The sequence below is a fragment of the Amia ocellicauda genome, chromosome 3, assembly GCF_036373705.1.
Source record: "Amia ocellicauda isolate fAmiCal2 chromosome 3, fAmiCal2.hap1, whole genome shotgun sequence".
NCBI classification, from domain to species: Eukaryota; Metazoa; Chordata; class Actinopteri; order Amiiformes; family Amiidae; genus Amia; species Amia ocellicauda.
This window is the reverse complement of record NC_089852.1, coordinates 37610202-37629310: the sequence shown is the minus strand read 5'-3', so window position 1 is coordinate 37629310 and position 19109 is coordinate 37610202. Positions and strand designations below refer to the sequence as shown.

General features: G+C 38.7%; 3 protein-coding genes across 4 annotated transcripts in view; 1 reads left to right on the top strand and 2 right to left on the bottom strand.

Moving 5' to 3' along the window:
• Positions 1–500: 500 nt before the first annotated feature.
• On the bottom strand, positions 501–7758 carry aasdhppt (aminoadipate-semialdehyde dehydrogenase-phosphopantetheinyl transferase). Its single transcript, XM_066699293.1, has 6 exons — positions 7222–7758; positions 6372–6597; positions 5173–5294; positions 4869–5030; positions 2097–2162; positions 501–1955 (listed from the first exon to the last, which is right to left on the bottom strand). The coding sequence occupies exons 1-6, from the start codon at positions 7363–7365 to the stop codon at positions 1791–1793; spliced, it is 885 nt and encodes a 294-aa protein (XP_066555390.1). The 5' UTR covers positions 7366–7758; the 3' UTR covers positions 501–1790.
• A 62-nt stretch (positions 7759–7820) lies between these two features.
• On the top strand, positions 7821–12014 carry msantd4 (Myb/SANT-like DNA-binding domain containing 4 with coiled-coils). The gene is made up of 3 exons (XM_066699292.1): positions 7821–7929; positions 9055–9679; positions 10488–12014. The coding sequence occupies exons 2-3, from the start codon at positions 9218–9220 to the stop codon at positions 11142–11144; spliced, it is 1119 nt and encodes a 372-aa protein (XP_066555389.1). The 5' UTR covers positions 7821–7929; positions 9055–9217; the 3' UTR covers positions 11145–12014.
• A 5048-nt stretch (positions 12015–17062) lies between these two features.
• Positions 17063–19109, bottom strand: part of gria4a (glutamate receptor, ionotropic, AMPA 4a) — a 91926-nt gene continuing 89879 nt past the window's right edge. For both annotated transcript variants that reach the window (XM_066699291.1, XM_066699290.1), the window contains exon 16: positions 17063–18081. In XM_066699291.1, the coding sequence (XP_066555388.1) occupies positions 17917–18081 (165 nt within the window). In that variant the 3' untranslated portion in view covers positions 17063–17916. The remainder of the gene's footprint in view (positions 18082–19109) is intronic.

Genomic DNA, 19109 nt, shown 5'->3' with positions numbered 1-19109 from the left:
CTTTAATTTCTAACCAATTTTCAACAGTTATGCTTTTTTCAGTCGTGATACACAATATTAAATAATGGTTGCTGCTACTTTATTAGAATGACAATGAGTGAATGACACCAGATCTCCTGAATATATATATATATATACACACACACACACACACACAATTATTAATTTAAATGGTATTTAAGTTGTATAACGATGAGGACATTTATATTCCAGTATTGGTTTATTTCAATATTATTATTTTCAACCAAAAACATCAAACAGATTACAATAAATTAAAGATAACATGTTCAGTTTATCTCTGTGTGGAAAATAATGTTACAATTAGTATCCAATGGAATTTTTTTTAAACTGATAATTGTATACATAATTTTATTATATAACTTGAATCTACATCACATGCACACCTGTTGTGTTCTGAAACAGAACAGTGTGGTTTGCATACATCATGTGATAATAAAAAATATATATATATATATATATATATATATATATATATATATATATATATATAATTATGCAAACAAACCTCACAAGTTATATTCATGAAGCAGTCTAATGTGCAGTGTGTCTTAATATTTACTGGATCTTAGTATTAATTTATGAACTTTCCGTTCCTGGTCAGTTATTGAAAAGGGTGTTATTGTGGTTTGTAATTTCATATTGGTGAATTTTACCAAAGCATGAAAGTGAAATACTGCCATGAACATGATGACTCACTGTTCAGTGATAAAACTCATTTCATCAATACTGTTGCCCTTTGTTGCTGCAGAGGAGAGATAATTGGATATTTATTTAATCTGTTCGTCATTTCACACAGCTGGCACAGAAAAGCCACCCTCCAGCAGAAAGCTATTGAAAACTGTTTTTGTGGGCTGCTGTGGAAAGCCATCGGGCTGGATTTTAAAAAGCTATTCCTCCAATACAAACCCTCTAATGGTTTATTAAATGTCTCAGGGAAAAAATAGACTATGTAGTAAAAAAAAAGGACAGGAACCAAGTGCACAGAGAGAGAGAGAGAGAGAGAGAGAGACATATTGATTATCCTTTAATTATTTGGTTTTACCTTTGGCACAGTAGGATAGTTTGATTTTATGTGCCAAGACAAAGTAAATGTGATGTAATGTGAGTAATTACAACAAAAAAAAAGCCCACAAAAAACAGTGAGATAAAAGGAGTTGAAAGTATGCACCACCAATAAATGGGCAAATGGCTTCTTTCACTATAATTGAATCAATAAAAATCAAGACCTGAAGGCCACAACATGAAGATTAAAGTTGGATGTGTTCCTTACTAGAAAGTTTGCTATACAGTTGAAATTGAATTAATTTAGTTTTGAATGAAGAACCACTATTAAACAGAAAAGAAACAAGAATAAACTTGCCCCTTAATTATAAACATGTGTTCATCGAAAGGTCAAATGCACCTTATTGCATTTTAATTATTCTATTACTAATTGAGCAGTGTAAAGACGACATCATAATGCACAGCATATACGGCTGACTGAGCAAACAGCAACCTCTTTAAGAAAGCCATCGCTTCGGCAATTATTGTGAAGTGAACATAGAATGCCCAACTCCGCCTGCAGAGATCTCATAAAGCTGAGGTATACATTACCACATTCACATCATTAACATGTTCATGGTTTCTATTCCCCAAAAAGGGTTAATTTTAAATTTGCAGAAAACAATTTGCAGCACTGATATTAAAATACCAGTCACTTTTGTTTTTATTTTTTTGGTCCGTCAAAGCCCAGGGAGGACGGTGGCCCACGTGCACAGACCTCGTACCCCTCAGGAAGTGGCGCTCTGACGGCGGGGGGCGTCTGGCTTGCTCTGGAAGTTCTCCCAGTAGGACAGGTCCTCTTCTGTCAAGGGAACGGCTCCCGACACAAGGTCACTGAAGCTCAGCATGGTGAACTCTGGTGCAATGGGATTGTAAAACGCCAAGGAACAATCCTAGGGACAAACGCCAAGGAACAATCACTCATTTTGAGAATCTATGGTTTATCAGTTCTTCAAATTCACTGATATAATGATTCATGTACGTAGCCATAAGATAAATAAATAAATAATAAATAATACATAAATAACTCTTACATCATTCATCTTATCAGGCTTCCCCAATGCAACTGCAACGTGATGGTCAGCGTCCAGCATGCACTCCTAATAAGAGAAAAAAGGTTTTATTTGCCAGCTTAACATGATTTAACACAGTCAACAAGAAAGAGACAAATTTAAAGAAAAAACACATTTTGGCCTCAGAATAGATAATGTGCGATTCCTCTGTGGTCTTCTTTGCCCCATTGTCACTAATAGGGACAAATTACCTTCCTTAATTACAAATGGGATAATGAAGTCTAGTTCCAAAGTATCTGCAGGTCCCTCAGTTTTTTTGGGATAATAATTGAAAATACAAAAGCATATTAGGTTTATGAGATTGCTTATTGTTTGAGAACATATTTTATTTTAGTTACAAACTATTGGATGACACCAGCATTATCTAATGGTCTTATTTATAACTAATTAGCATGCATTTAAATGTATCAACCTGAATTAGACTTGAGGGAAATCAGCCAATGTACAGCTCATCAACACATTAAAATGCGTGACATCATCTCACAGGCAGACCTTTTATTCCTAACTCTCAGAACGGAGATTTAATCCTGTCGTACCCAGATCTGATATTAATGAAGATCGTTTTCTTTGACATACTGCAGGTGTGGAGGCAGTGCTTCGGCACATAAAGCACTATAAGCAGGTCGCTTATCTGGTGAACCCTAATTAATGAGAGCAATTAATTTTGAACAATTCTAAAACAAATCTTTCACTCAAACCAAGCTAATTGCTTTTTTTTTTTTTATATATATATATATAAGTCAGGTTACTTTGTCATTCCCCATTAAATGCAATTTAGCAAGACTAATTAGTCATGGTAAAAGTTCCAATTGAAATCTAAAAGGATGCCCACATGATTTGTCTCAAGTTATGTGATATAAGTATAGAAATAAACAATATTCTGAATTCAGCACTGAAGACTGCCAAGTAAACATATGCTAAGGAAAGACCGGCTTTGAAGAAGGCCCTAGGAAGGCATTAAGGTATTTTGGAAATGGTACACTGGCATTTGTGACATTTTATAGTGTGGGTCAGTACATCTACATGCACAATAAAACACCATGACACATAGCTGAGAGAGCAACAATGATTCAATGACAACAGCATTGAAAATATTGGCTTCCTCAGTGTCCTGACCTCATCCCACACAATCAGCCTGAACTAGACAGGCAAATCTGTTTAAAAAAATACTTCTCTTGCTGCATCAGAAACTATGCTGAGGGAGGAATGGCAGTATCAGACCCACACCACATTAAATACTTTGTGAAGATCCATCTCTTGTATTTTGGCTGCAGTCCAAATACGTTTGATGATGTCGGGCAGATTGGATACAACAATCCATTCTCCAGAAATAGTGGCTGTATTTACTAGGTAATGTGCTGGAAGAGTTTCCTGGGTTTGTCATATCGGTCCTGCTCGCCCTTCTGGCTCAGCTGGCAGCATGTCACTGAATGCTGTTCTGTAATTTAGTAAAATGGCTTCTGTCTGCCCTTGTATCCCTCCATTATTAATTCCCAGAATTATCAGTCAAATGAGTCCATGATGTTGTGAGAGGTACCACTGTAAATGCCTTCCTGCAGAGTCCCATTAACGTGCGCTGCTGCACTGCACTCCAGTCCTGGCTGAATATGCAACATGGATATTGGACTTGACAAAAGCATTTAATCAGAAGCATCTGTCAGAATTTAATGAACCCCTTGTCTATTTGTTTATTTTAATGGTAAAACTGTTGTGCTGAAAACACACAGATATGTGGAAAAAAATATAATCAAAATCGAATAAAATACAATTATTGGATATTGGTGCTTAAGTCTAGCATTTGAATTATAAACAAGCTTCTCTTCCCACCTCATGAAGATAAGGCCTTATAACAGCTCTAAATAAACAAACCGAAACACTTACAACTGATAACTGAAAACATTAGGAGGAGAACACTCATATAATTACTAAAAAAATATATACATTAGAGAAGAAAGTGGGATTTAAAAACACTCCTGTTCCTGGTTTCAGTCATCTTCAGTGTCACACAGTCAGTGCATCTCTAGATGAGAAGAGTTATTTCTTTAGCTCACCGGGGGTCTGAAATACTCTCAAACATGGCAGCAGGGAGTCCCTTTACTTTTGAGAGGATTCTTCAATGGTCATGAATTTTATAACTTGGTTACGTTTGCCAAAAGTACATTTACATACACTGTTTTTCTGATACAGCTGCGGATTTTCATTTTCCAAAAAAAAAAAAAAAATGTATATGCCTCTTAAACCACAAGAATTATTGCTATCGCACAACAGGGGTGTAATGTAAATGATTCATTAGACAGTGCTGTGCCTCACATACAATACCGTCTGTTGTTATGAAGAAGAAGAAAAAAAAAAAAAAAATGATTCCCACCCCAGGTCTTGCAGTACCCCCTACCCTGCTGGCTTTTGTTCCAAACCAGCTCTCAATTACTTAATTGAAACTTAATTGAAGTAACAATCTGTTTAGATTTGACTTTTTAAATGTTGTAATAAAAGAGTTGGTTCTTTAATAAGTAATTCTATACTTAACTTACAACACATATGGTTTACAATAATGAAAAGCTCTGAGTTAGGACATTATTACTTCAATTAAGGGTTCAAATAAGTAATGGAGAGCTCAGTTGGAACAAAAACCAGCAGGGTAGGGGCTCCTGGTCCAGGTTTGGGAACCACTGCCTTAAATTATGAAAATATCATCTGCTTTGTGATCCACAATTCCCCCTTTCATCTCCTCACCTCAAAAACCCATCCATCCTCCTCTTCTCCATCCAGGTACATGCGGGTGTCTTTGTACACACGGCCGACACTCATGTCTAAGGGCGACACGTGGAACTCCACTCTCTGCAGATTGAATCCCACCCCTGTGCCGATGGCCTTTATAAAGCTCTCCTTCAGGGCCTGCACCAAGGCAAATAGAAAGCTATTTATTACTACTATTTTAAAGCCACTGTCACAATATCCAAAACGATATTCTCTTCAAAATAATCCAACACAACAACATATTAAGAGAAAAGAAAACACTCATAGCTAACACAGATACCCAGTGTCTGTAAAACATGTCTAGCTGTGTCCACTCTGGTCCTGCCGTCTTAATGACCCTCCATTCATGGTCAGTAAACTGTCTGGTCATAATCCGGAAGAAGTCTGCGATGGTGCTGCTGCCTGAAACAAACAAACATGACAAACCAAATGCCATTTCCTTGAAAAAGTAAGAATAATATCAAGTGTTAGCTTTCCACCCAGCAATTCATCTTAATTTTACCATCAACAGTGCTCAGCAAACGCAAGAGCAATTTCTATTATTTATGCAAACAGCATTTTTATAACTAAAGAGCAGCAGCCCCACCTACTGGCGCTGCACAACACTGCTTTTTGTCTGTCTGCTGCTTCTCTCCATTTCACAATCCGAGGCCATATTAAATCATATTTCCTCACTGATATTATAATTGTGTAATTGCTTAATAACTGCCCGCCTCCATTCTATTTTATTAAAATTGTATCAAGCCCTGAATACATTCCTACAATTAAGATACAAAGAAAGTCAAGCAAACCAAAAAACAAACAAACATTATGCAGTACTTTCTTAATCATGGATATATATATATATATATATATATATATATATATATATATATATATATATATATATATTATATTTTACATTTTAACTTAATTGTAGGACTTATGCTACCTTGTATTAGGATAACTGTGTCTCCGAGTGTCTCTTTATATATGGCAGGATTTCAGTAATTTTTTTGAAGTATACTCTGTGAGTGACAGCCTGTTAAAGATTAACTTCAAAAGCTTTAATTTTGTTAAAAAGGATGTATCCATAGAGGCATATATAAAATGACTCACATGGACTTAGACTTCTGAAGGGAAATATCAATACCTCAAAATCAAACTGAATTAAAAAGTTTACCAAACCTAATAGCAGACCTGTGTACTTAACATACAATCAGTTTTAGGTAGTAATGAGTAGGTAGTAATGAACCCTTGATAATATTGCTTGATTTGCATGCGCTAAAAAAAAGCTACATGTATGACCTCAAAACACACAAACACCCTGTGATACAACACTTACTGTAAAGCTAGGTGTGTAATTGTCTGTTAGCACTAATTATAGTGGCCATTTTGCTATTTAATGTATTTTCAATAGATGGAAATCAGTTTCTGGTTCTGATGGCAGATATGTAGTTTCTGGACATCTTCATAAGCCTTTTGCAAAGCATGTTTCACCTGGCTGTGTGGTCTTCATGACATCAACGCCAACCTGCAGGCCAGACTCAGCAGCAAGCACAGCATAATCTCCCTGGTGCGAGATGTTAAAGTTGTAGTTCGTGGAGGAGGCAGGAGCTGGACTGGCCAGAAAAGGCTTCCCCTTGGCGGTCCTTTGAAGAAGAATTTCATCCCACACAATCCCCATTTTTTCAGCAATTAGCTTCCTAATCAGCAAGCGGCCAACCTAGGAGAGAAGCACAGGGCACGGCTCACATCTGTGTCATTAGCATAGCCAAGGGGGAGACAGCTCTAATAAAGCAATTACATGTGTGTACCGTTTATATATATATAAAAAGAAAAAATATTCTACAGTTCACTTAATTCAGCTCTTTGCTTTGCCAATCCGACCCATTATTAAGCCGATTAACTGTGCTTGCAGGAGAAATAAACTGCTCAGCCAGACTCAATTTTACTGATTACTCAGTGTAGAGAACTGTACTTCAATGTCCCCTTGTTTGACCTGATTCAACACTTAAGGCTGGCCAAGTCTGCAAGTCCCGCTCTGTATGCAGAGCCCTGTGCCTTAATCACAGATCCAACATCAGAGGTCAAGATAAAGTTAAATCAGAGGCTATGACAAAAAAGCATATTGATTGAGATTACCACATTAAGCACATTTGGCATGGAAAAGGAGTGTCGAATAGACTGGATGATATAGCATGCTTCCCCCAGCTCTTTTAATATAAAACTAAGAGCTCGGCCAGGGTTGTATGCATGCTTTTGAGAGAAGCGCTTAGTTCAAGTGCATCGTGCAATTGAACACTGACGTGCAGACGCTGGTCCTCTTTCTATCGCAGCTGTCAATTACCATGGCGGATTTTGCATCTTTGGCAAAGACGAAGCGGCCGATCCGGTCCCTCTCCTCCCTCTGCACACAGCGAGCCGCCAGCAGCCACTCGCAGCGCGCCGGGCCCCAGCAGCCGCAGCGGAAAGCCCAGCGCACACCCTCCATCTCTACCGACTGCCTTCCTCAAAGCAAGCATGGAGAAGCGGACTGACAGCTGGGATGTGCCCGGCCTTGCCCTGTGGTGCCATGGCACTAACTGTAGTCGGACTGCAATGAATGGAGATGATATTTTTAACTCTGCACACACAAATAACGGACCATTACATTCGCTTGTTCAGGCCGTTACATTAAGGTAACGCTGTTATACCGCCTTCACTGTACTATACATTATACTATTAGTTAATTCCAGAGTACACCTAAGCCTGTGGGATCCGAAATACAAGTTCAGCCTTTCGGTATCTCCTCTCTCACGCCGCTTCTGTAGTAATTGCCACCATTAGGGCACAACGCAGCCAGACTGACAGCGACCTGCAGCAAATCAACAGCCGCATCCACGGAAGCGCTCTTCCCGGCGTGCACCAGTACACACGCCACGTCACTGATTGACAGACGGCTGAGCCAATAGGATAGAAGAGAGCAATGTTTACCTGCCTGGAACCGGAAGCCCTTGCACGGAGCGATGTGACTGATGATGATGTATCGGAGAAATTCCTTCTACATAACAGTCCGGTAAGTTATCATTAATTTAGCTGAACGGCAGCGAAGATCGACTCTGTACGTGATCGCATCGGCGAGGTGTAAACCGATTACAACCAAGTCCTTTGCAAATACATTTCAGATCGGGCTTAAACTGCTTATTAGGCACACATTGTAAATTACAGCAGGGGCTCATTAGCTTCCATATATAATGATGGCTCTACTACCTTGTACCACGTCAACGCTATTCTTTCATTTTATGTTGCGTTAGATGGGCGAGCTAACGGCAGCGTCGGGCGCTTATATGAAAACAACAAACACATTCACTTGTGTTACTTCTATGGAAAACATCTCAAACAAATCATTCCATCCTTACGATTTCACTGATTTCGAAGTGAATGTCCTTTTTCTGTGTGATGTGTGCATCGTGTACTGGCTGCGTTGTAAATTCAGGAAATGTGTGCAATTGCCACTTAAAGACATCCTTTAATTTCTGCTGTATTGGCTTTAGCGGTAATTGCACAAACCGAAGCCCCAGTTTAGCACCGTGCAGAGCCGTGACGCTGCAGAGAAATGTAGGAGAGAAGTTTGCTTAAATGGCTTCCTTGTGTATCACCTGTAGGAGTCACGGAAAGCAACACACTGCTCTGTCTTTCCGAGTTCAAAACCAGCCATGGTTTAGTCGCAGACTTAAGTACATTTAAAACGTTTTTCCTAAAATATAATCCTCCTTTTTATGGTTTGTATTTTAGATATTACATGCCTACTGTTTTTCTACGTTGGTCACACATTTTCCCCACGTTTCAAAGTAAAGTAAAAAGAGCATGGCTTGATATCTTCCTGTCAGATATTGGCAATTCATAAACTGCCAATGAAATGCTGAAGAAATAGGCTTCACGGTGATGTTAATCTGAAACATTAATTCAAATAACATATTTTTTAGCTGCTGTTGAGTAGTTTTCATGCACAATGCTCTTTGTTTACAACCTTTGCAGCTGCTTAAAGGAATGTGGTTTCATGTTTGGTTAATAAAAGAACAGGCACTATTGTTTGCCTGTAAGTGATACAGTAATTAAGATTCTAGCCCTGAATTGTAGATGCCCGAACTGTGTTTTTGTTTAAGGTTAACCTGAGATTTTTTCCCCCTTCTTCTGTTAGATACCTTGAGTATCAGAGAGAGTGGATTTGCGAGTAGGCGTAGCTTCCCTTCATACCTTAGGCCTACAGCTCTCCCCGCCTGCCTGAGCCCTGCGCTCGCGCTCCTAACCCCAGTCACCACAGGCTAGGTTGCTTTTAAAACGCCAAGCTGGATTTCCTTCAGATGAAGCAGCTGAAACGCAAAAGAAAAAGCAACTATAGCGTGAAGGAAACGCAGACCCTAATCAGGGAGATCCGGAAACGCAAGGACATACTCTTCTCCAAACAGCAGAACACAGCCATCAATGAGCTGAAGAGGAGGGCGTGGGATGAGGTGGCCGATTGCGTGAATGCCCTTGGAGAAGGAGAGCTGAGGACCGCTGTGGAAGTGAAGAGACGATACCTGGACTGGAGGGCGTTGATGAAAAGGAAGCAGATTAGGGCCGAACTATCTGACATCAAAAACGAGTATAATCCGTCATCTCCAGACATCGATAACTCGCTCAGTGGGGACCAGAGTGTAGACTTGAGTGGGTTTCCAAAGGAATCCAACTGCGACTGGCAAGACCTCTCTGATCTGGGAGAGCCCAGCAGCCACAATTCGTCAGGAATCAAGATGGAAGATGATGACCCCAATAATTACAGGGTAAATATGTACTTTTTGTGTTTGTTATGTGTTTGCATCAGAACATTGAGCCAAGATTCAGAAAATGGAAGATGGGGAAAGTTTGGGGTACAAATGACACTTCAGAGTTTTAATTGTCTTCCTTCAATTGAATCTCCATTCTGTCTATCAGATTTGGTTAACAAAATCAAAATCTGTTACTGTAGTTTAGGGGTTCCCAACGTTGGACCTGGAGGAGCCCCTACCCTGCTGGTTTTTGTTCCAACCAAGCTCTCAGTTACTTAATTGAACCCTTAATTGAAGTCATAATTTTCTAACTCAGAGCTTTTTATGTTCGGTAAGTTAAGTGTCAAATTACTTACTAAAGAAACAACTATATTATTACATTTAAAAAGTCAAATCTAAGCAGTCTGTTACTTCAAATAAGTTTCAATTAAGTAATTGAGAGCTGGGTTGGAACAAAAACCAGGAGGGTAGGGGGTCCTCCAGGATTGCTAACCCCTGCTTAATTTATCACATTTTAAGGGAAACGTGTTCGCTAACCAAAAAGTATGGTTTGATGCACTGCGATCGCTACAGATTGCAGATTTTTTCAATGTTTTTCAATGTGGGATCTCAGTGTGTGTCAATCTCCTCTGTTCTTGGAATGGAGGAAATAATAACTCTATCTTCACTGTTGTTTATGGACATGTTAGCACTATAAGAACACACAAAGACCCTGAAAACCATAATTTCAGGAACCATGTGTTACGCTTTCAGGTGAAGACTGTTCGTGTTTTATAAGAAGTCAGATTGTTCACTTGTTTTCTTTCATCCTGTCTGTTTGCAGCTCGAGAGCGGAGAGGGAGAGGGAGAGGGCGACGGAGAAGAGGAAGACGAGGATGACTGCTTCCCTTCCATCCTGCCGGAAGTGGACAGGGAAGGCAGGGTGCCGGAGGTGTTTGCTCACATCGATGAGTTCGGCATGCTGAGTGCCACCAAGGCCACCTCCAGGGAACCGGGCGGGGGCGGAGGAGGAGGCGCGGACGGCACGGGCCTCCTGATCGCGCTGGAGAAGCAGCGGTTGGACCTGGAGAAGCACCGCCTCAACGTGGAGACGGAGCGGCTGCAGGTGGAGAAGGAGCGGCTGCAGATCGAGAAGGACAAGCTGCGGCGCGTCGACATCGAGCACGAGCGGCTGCAGATGGAGAAGGAGCGGCTGCAGATCGAGAGGGAGCGGCTGCGGCTGCTCATGTTCCAGGCCGAGCGGCCCACCATGGACTGCGAGCTGTCGCAGAAGGACAGGAAGCCCTGGCAGCCGGTGGACCTGGAGTCGGAGCGCCTGAAGCTGGAGAAGGAGCGCCTGCAGCTGGAGAAGGAGCGCCTGCAGTTCTTCAAGTTCGAGTCGGGGCGGCTGCAGATCGAGAAGGAGCGGTTTCAGGTGGAGAAGGAGAGGCTGCAGCTCCACAAGGATGGACAGCAGATGGCTCTTCACCAGCCACACTAGACCTACTCGGATCGCTCGCTAAAGTTGTGCTTTTTAAAACCGTTTTCTGAATTTTTACTGGCCGATTTCTTAAGTTGTGCTGTGCAATGACTTTGAGAAAGGGACTTGTTTTTTTCCTAACGGATGTGTTCAGTATAACTGTGTTTAGGAGTTCATGCTTTGTGTGACACTTTCCTCATTTGTTTTTCTTTTTAGGAACACTAGAGATGCAGTATATTATCAGAATATTCCATGAATAAATGCAATAATAAACATCAGTGTTGACCGGTATTCAGTTCCCAAAACGATCAACAGAAAAATCGATTGACAGTAATTGTGTCCATAGTCTCCCCATTTCACGAGAAGTTGAAGTAAAGAAATACAAGTATTTTATAGTCATTAGTGACTGTGAATGTAATGTTGTATCTGAGGAGTTTCTTTTCAGAAACCCTCAGTACTGTATGTGATCTATAGGAGAATCGTTGCCTAATGTATGTATCAAGCACAACTCGATGGTGGGAAGAAAAAAAATGCTCGTGAAGCAAGACCTCTTAGTATTGGTGTGAATAAAAGCGTAAACGTTTTATTTTTTATCTGCACTGTTACATGATGTTCAGTCCTTTCATTTTTTTGGACATTTGTAGAGTCACAGAGAACATCCCTTGTTACAAAAAAGTATTTGAAGGTTAAAAACTTAATGTGCTTGTACCTCCATGCCTACTTCTTTCATCACAAAGAATAAAAGTAACGTGCTGAGTTTGACAATCTGATGTGTTATAAACCGAAGGGGTTAACTTTCAGTTTGACCGGAGTCAGTCTCTGTAAGACTTGTTTTTAGTTTGAAATCAAATAAATCTTCAGAACCAGTGTTATAGCACTGCAATGATATTACACGGTTCACTGAGACGATTGTCTTTGACCACATGGTGCAACTCCTGACTGCTTAGAAAAAGACCATAACACTTCTTATAGCAGTACTCATTCTTTTTATGACTTTGTACAAGAAAAGACTGGGCTGTTGTTGCTCAGTTGGCCTAGTTCATCAAATACTTTCAAATAAGATCGAGTTTCTGATGTATAAGAAAAACAAATATCATTCCACAACACTGCAGCTGGTTAATAACTAATTCAATATGCACACATTTTCATTGTAGTGTGATTTGATTTTAAAGACCACTGTTTCTTGTTTCATTTTGTACTAGAAATGAGTGACAGATTCATCAATCAGTCAATCAATCAGTCAATCAATTCTCATATCAGTTGGCATCTACAAACGTGCCTAGGTGCAAATTTGAATTTTCAGTAATTTCATTATGAAGAAATCTTCGCCTGGAATTTTCCTGACAAGAAAATATTTTTGATTATGGCTCCTTGACAAAAGCAACATGCTGAGGTGAGATATGATATGGCAAAACAGCTGACTACTGCATATTGTGAGATAGGATGGCAATTTGATGACTTGTATTATATTTAACCTTGCAACTACAAAGTGTTGACTACAGAGCATTCTTTGTAGATGTAATACACAAAGCAGGGACTTCGATCAAAAAGGTTTGGTCGTTAATCTGGGATTCAAATCGACATTCAGTTCCCAAAGACACACCGACATGCATTTGAATATAATGAAAGCGAATTCATAATAATATAATATACACAGGTTAAGATTCTCTAAATTTAAACTCTTTAGTTCTTTACTTTTTATGTTAAAGCATAATGGTAGTGTGGAATATAGATTAACATTTTTACAATAATAAAAATAGTATTGGAATTAAAATTTTGTATCACTATTTAAGACATACTAGAGGTATGAAATAAGAATACACTGAGGTTTTATTTATTTTAAAACTGACTTCTTGGATTGAAATTTAGTTGGCACATTTCAATACTGAGCCTGAAAGGTAAGAACTCAATATGTTTTCAATCTATTAATATTATCAAGTGTTCTCTCATACTGTCGACTGCAGAGAAAAACAGAGCATGTGACCGACTTGACACTTCAGTAAAATAATCCTTTAGTAACTATAAACAATGATAATGGTTACACTAAGGATTCGATTTAAATGTTATTTTTCTAAATGTTAGCTCGTATCCTTATCTTACCGGCGGTGAACAATCTAAAGTGAGAAATGAAGGAGAAATAATGCTCGATCTGGGCAAAATAACCACAAGACGACTACGCTGCAGACTAGAGAGAGAAAATGTCAAGGGTGAGCTGTTATTTTTAAATGTTCCCCCCCCTTTTTTATCATCAAATCACTCACAAATAACTGGATGATTTGTTTGTGTTAAGTGCCTAAGGATTGCTGGGATTAATGGGACTGTGAATCATATGAAAAGACAAGAATCTGGGGGCAGATCATTGTGTCCCCTTGCCAGCTCAATGTTTGCTTTGAGGCAAGCAACGCAACACAGCCACACAACTTTACACTGCATGTTTTTTGGCAGCCCTTGTTATCCCTAATTATTACAAATAATGACATGACATCTCTGCGCATTTTAATTATGGTTGTACACACTGTGATTAAAAGACCAGTAAATAATACAAATATGAGACTTAAATGAGTGTGTATTTATGCCTCCAAAATAATTAATGTAATGTTGATCTGAACATTTGAAAAACATTTACTGACAATAATAATAATAATAATAATTTCCCTGAGAGAGGGTGTACTTTGCCTTGCACCCTGGGCCCACCAGATTAGGTTCTGGCTATGTGGCCTTGCAGTGGAAGTAGTGGTTATTGAAAATATGGATAATAATACAAGAACACAATGGCAGGGTTGCTTGTTCACATATAAGTGGTTTCAGAACACACTTCTGTACTGTCGTTCTTATCTTGAGTGTCTCCAGTTAAGGATAAATGCTGACGTTTTAATTTTTTTGTGTGGAAACCTAGAAAAAAGTGGAAATGAACATTACATTTAATCTGAAGATAATCCTAAAAGCCACTGTACAATTGTGCAGCCATATTCGAGACACAAGAGACAGACACTGTTTACAAAGACGTTTGCCAAAAAGATGTAATACCTGCAAGGAATAAATGAGCGAAGAGAAAAAACCTACAGTGTTGTTTTAAACCATGTACACTACATTCTCCCAGAACTGTAGAATATCACCTTGCTACTCTTACCTGAATGTTGGTCTCTTTGGTTTGCCTGGTGGTTGTAATCACACTCTGTTCTCATTATCCCCCAAACCCTTTCATCTTGTGGAACATCTTTACCCTCGTAAAGGCTGCAGCATAATTAAAATACATTACAAACAGAAACACAACCTTTAAGACCTGCTCCACTCCCAGAATGTGTAGATGCTGCTGGACAAAAACCACAAAGGTATCGGATTTATTCACCCTGAACAACGCGAGACTCACAGTAAACCCTGCACATGAATCCCATGTCCTTACAACATGCAAACAGTAACGCACAAGGCAAGAGGACTATGTAACAATGACATGTTTGATAGTTGTCTAGATGGGGCTTCTGAATGTTCAACATTGATTAGGATATCACACAGGCTGACAGAGACTGATGTTGTACTTGAAGTATAACAAAAATGAAAACTAAAAGTAATCTATAAATATGGCCATGGATTTAGAAACGTAATATAACTTATTCTGCAAATGTTTTGTCTTTGTTTAAAAGCATTTTTGTCAGCAAAACTGATCATAACCCAAACACCACACATCTTCATTAAACCCTGGCTGTGCCTTTTCTGCTCAAGAGCACAACATAGTATTACAATGTTCTTGAGGAGGGCTGTAAACAAACAGAAACTTCATACACAGTGATATAGCAAAAAAAGAAGACAAACAAAAAGACAAATAACATAATTGCAAATGTAGGTACTTAAATTGTACGTTATAGCTTTGGGCAATGCAGTTAGCAGGATAATGTGCTCCTTAATTCTGTACTTAATAAGGTACAATTAAATATGGTGCTAATTGGAGATTCGCTAAATTCTAAACCCAATCCCAAACGTAGTCTAAAAATGAAGGTATTAAAAAGCATATTAACTAATCTCAATTCAACAGTGATTAAGACAAGTACTGGCCCATGTAGATGTGACCTTTAAATCTTTAGACACCCATAACTTAAGTCATCGTGTTAGATTTGATGAGAGTGTGCACATGGGAAGGACAGCAGTGGACTGCTTTATACTATCAATACCAAATTAGACCATTTGCATGCATGTATTATTAACAATTAATTAGCATCACTTATTTATATGTAATCCATAATCCCCCCCAGATTCTATGAAATGTTCAAATTACCGTTCTGATCACTCAATTTGGAACCAAAGATCTAGTTTCTACCACTAAGAGGTATAAATAAGCATGACTAGTCTACATACAGTAAATAATTCCATTGGTCTCTCTGTGACATTACTGTACAATCACTGGGAATATTCAATTCTCTGTAGGTCAATCCCAGAGCATGTTATTTTAGTAGAATAGGAGACCCAACCAAAAATAAGTACTCTAGTCACTTTGAGAGCCACCAGCTATGCAATCTCTACAGTATCCTCCTTTACACTTATATAGATTTGTACTGGTGGAGATTCAGGATTATGTTTTTCGTAAAGATGGACATATTCATTTTGTCCTTCGTTTCTTCTCCTGCCTATGTTCTAATACCCTATTCCATTTTCCCCACCCTATGCTAAGCTAATGTATACTTTGACCTGGTGAGTGGAGTCAGAAGAAGTTGCCAGATCACTGTGCCTTTGCAAGAATCCACTCGGAAAGAGCAATTTCCAGCTGGCAACATTGGGTTTTGTGCAGTGTATGCAGTAGGAACCAGCACACCTACGAGTGCCTAAACCACACAGCCCACATGAGTACTCTTCAAAACCCCCAACAGATTAAACATGTAGTAAGCAGAGCGCGTATATGTTTGGGTCAGCTCATTGGTCAATCCATTGGTGTAAATCCAAAGAAAACAGGACATTAAAACATGTTCAATCCTAAATTAGTCATAAGTACATATCTCCTGGACTTTCTTCCAACTAAGGTAATCAAAGAGACACAAACACCAGAAATCTGAATTTATATTTTACTAAAAAAAAAAAAAAAATCCAGTTAAAGCCAAAGAGGCCAAGCAAGTTAGTTTACACAGATGTGTGTCAGGACATGAAGCTTGCTCTGGATGTTCTTAGATTTGGCCTAACCTTTGTAACGGCAGAGTATTACGTTGGGCATTGAGAAAAACAAAACAACAAATGCACCTTTTTGACAAAAACAGTAGTTAAAGCAGGGACAGGGTAAGGAAAATTTGTAGTTTGAGCTTCAAACCCAGATTGTCTTCTGATGCCTTCATGTTAGATTCCCTTGACATTCCTACTGTAACATAAATCTGAACAATATATCCTTATGGGGACAGTGGTCTTTCTACAATTGTTTTAGTGCGATTGTTAGAAGAACAAAAACAGACAAATAGGAAATAAAAATAAATAGGATATACACAGTGTTAATAGTTGTGGGCTAAAGCATCAAGCTTCACTTCAGCCATGGCTGTGAACACTACAACAGTGTCTACTTTCGATTTTTATTAAAAATGATTTCAATCTGAAACTCTAATACAGTTGCTTTAATGAAAAAATAAAACTTTTTTTTAACAGCTCAAATGTTAATAGGCTTTTAAAATAGAAACATACAGTCAAAGTATAGTTAGCAGACTACAGACATCAAGAACTGTGACTATCATAAGAATGTTTTAGTTTTATTCTCAATTGGTGGGTACAAAAACCACAACTTCGTAATACACTGAACTAGATCATCAACGTCTGTAACAGGTCCGACCTGAAGCCCGTGTCCGACTGTACAGTGAGACGTGTTCCGCTGTCTTTAACATTCAGTGTATTGAGACAGACGCTGTGGAACATTAAATGACGTAACAGAGCAGATGACACAGCAAACATGATGGCGTCCATGTTCTTTTATATATATATATATATATATAAAAAAAGATTCTCTCGTAATAGTTTTTTTTTCTTTTAATATAATTACAGTGATGTCATCTTATATCCATTATTGCAATGAATTATTTCCTAAGATGGTTATAAAAGAGAAATGTGTTCTGGTCACTACTGAGTTATTTACATCAGTTAAAAAGCAAGCATGTTTTACAGTATCTTCCTTTCTTTTTAAAAGACAACGTAAATAATTTCTTTAGTTTCCTTTTCACAGAATTTACATATTTACTTTTCTTCACATCACAGAATAGTGATTATTTCTGTATTGTTTTTCTTTTTTCTTATTCATTTTTTTATTATTATTAATATTATTTGAGCCCCAGCACAACTGTTACCCATGTCAGTTATGGATATTCGGTGAGTCGTAGGCTAATATGTCCATTGGCCTCTGTGTTATTTTGTCAAGACTAAAGCCAAGTGTTTAACGGGCATGTTCCTTTTTTCACACAGTTAATGGCAAAATGCTTTTGAGCACAGTTTGTGTTTCAAGTACAGTTTTCTGGTCTTGTTTTTTTTGTGTTTTTTGTCTCTCCCTTCACCAGTTTATGATTTTGTCCTGATATAAGGTCTATGTCTGGGCGTCCAGAGCAGGGCTCATGCACTGACTTAGCTGAATATGTCATCTGTGTTGAGGTGCATCTCCTGGTAGTTACACGATGGTGAAGTGGACGTTGATTTCTCTGATGTTGTCAGTCTGTGCTGCGTTACCATCAGTCACCCACGTTGTATCCGGTTCCATTTTCCTAATTGTATTTATATTCTTGTTTATTGTTACTTCTTTTTTGTTTTGTTCTGTCATAAGGCACTAGAATATTTTTGGTTTTCATGGTAAGTCCGACGAAACTACTGCCAGTCCTGAACTTTGTCGCATGGTGGGTCCAGTGTGCACAGCCTTGGGGCAGTCGGGGGTCAGGACTCGGCCATTCTCTCCCACACTCCCCGTGATCGATAGCCTGGCTTTATTTCTCATGGCTTCAGTGAAGGTTAGCTGGGGCGATGCGTGGTGGAGAGGAGGGTGGCAAAGAAAGAAAGGAAAAGCAAATTAGTTTCAGATTATTTCCTGTAAAAGAGAAACACACAATGAAGACAGAAAAAAGAAAAGGCAGGCAACAACAAACACCGAGACAAACAGACAAATAAATACACATTTTAGACATCTGCATTTCTAATGTTCGTGCCTTTCTGGGAATCTCACCAAATTAAAAACAGAATGAAAGAAAGCACCTGAAATTTAATCGCTTCGTAAGTGAAAGGTTTCGTCAGAAAGGTCTTAATTAACGCCAATCTTCAAGGTTTAATGTTTAGAAAAGATTTAACTTTGAGGAGTATTAACTCTGATCTAGTAATATTACCTAGAGGTTTTGTATTGCTCTGAAAACAGTTAAGTGGATACAGTAGGTGCTGGAGGTCAAATATTACTCCAGGCAAGGCAAGGCAAGGCAAGGTATGCAGTAAAGACACAAAATGGATATTTGGATTCCCAAGACAAATGAAGATTTAATAAACAAACAAACAAACAAACAAAAATCTTGAAAGACTTCCAACTTGGTTTTCCTCCCAAACACAGTGTGAACTGTATATAAATCTGAACAAAACAAAAATGTTTGTCTTATCACTTTATGTTTAGCTCTGCTTTCCACTGATTTCTGCCTCATTTATTTATTTCCTCCCCCAATTAGCCCACAGTTTTGTAAAGGGATGAATAAAAATATGCAATGCAGGTGCCTATTGGCAACAGTAAAGAGCGTACACATCATCTGCAGCCAAAAGACGGAACCAAATTTGCATTCTGCAAGTCTGCTCCAGAAGGCTCTGGAGAAAATCAATTAAAAAACAAACAAACAAACAAACAAAGGAAGGAAAAAAAACAACTCTAAAACTTAAAATAAGAAGCTTGTACCACTGGTCACACGGTCACAACACTTTGCGTTACGAGAAATGCATCACCCACTTACTATAGGAGACCCTAAGTCCTACCCCTATATTTTAACACTTTCGGTCCCATATACGTTGTAA

What these genes read in the sequence shown, in the direction of transcription:
- aasdhppt (XM_066699293.1), bottom strand. Translation starts at nt 7,365, where the DNA reads ATGGAGGGTGTGCGCTGGGCTTTCCGCTGCGGCTGCTGGGGCCCGGCG. An exon ending in AAGATGCAAAATCCGCCATG is followed by an intron (nt 6,598 to 7,221) that starts GTAATTGACAGC and finishes CTTCTCTCCTAG; the next exon opens with GTTGGCCGCTTGCTGATTAG. An exon ending in CATGAAGACCACACAGCCAG is followed by an intron (nt 5,295 to 6,371) that starts GTGAAACATGCT and finishes TGTTTGTTTCAG; the next exon opens with GCAGCAGCACCATCGCAGAC.
- msantd4 (XM_066699292.1), top strand. Translation starts at nt 9,218, where the DNA reads ATGAAGCAGCTGAAACGCAAAAGAAAAAGCAACTATAGCGTGAAGGAA. An exon ending in ATGACCCCAATAATTACAGG is followed by an intron (nt 9,680 to 10,487) that starts GTAAATATGTAC and finishes GTCTGTTTGCAG; the next exon opens with CTCGAGAGCGGAGAGGGAGA.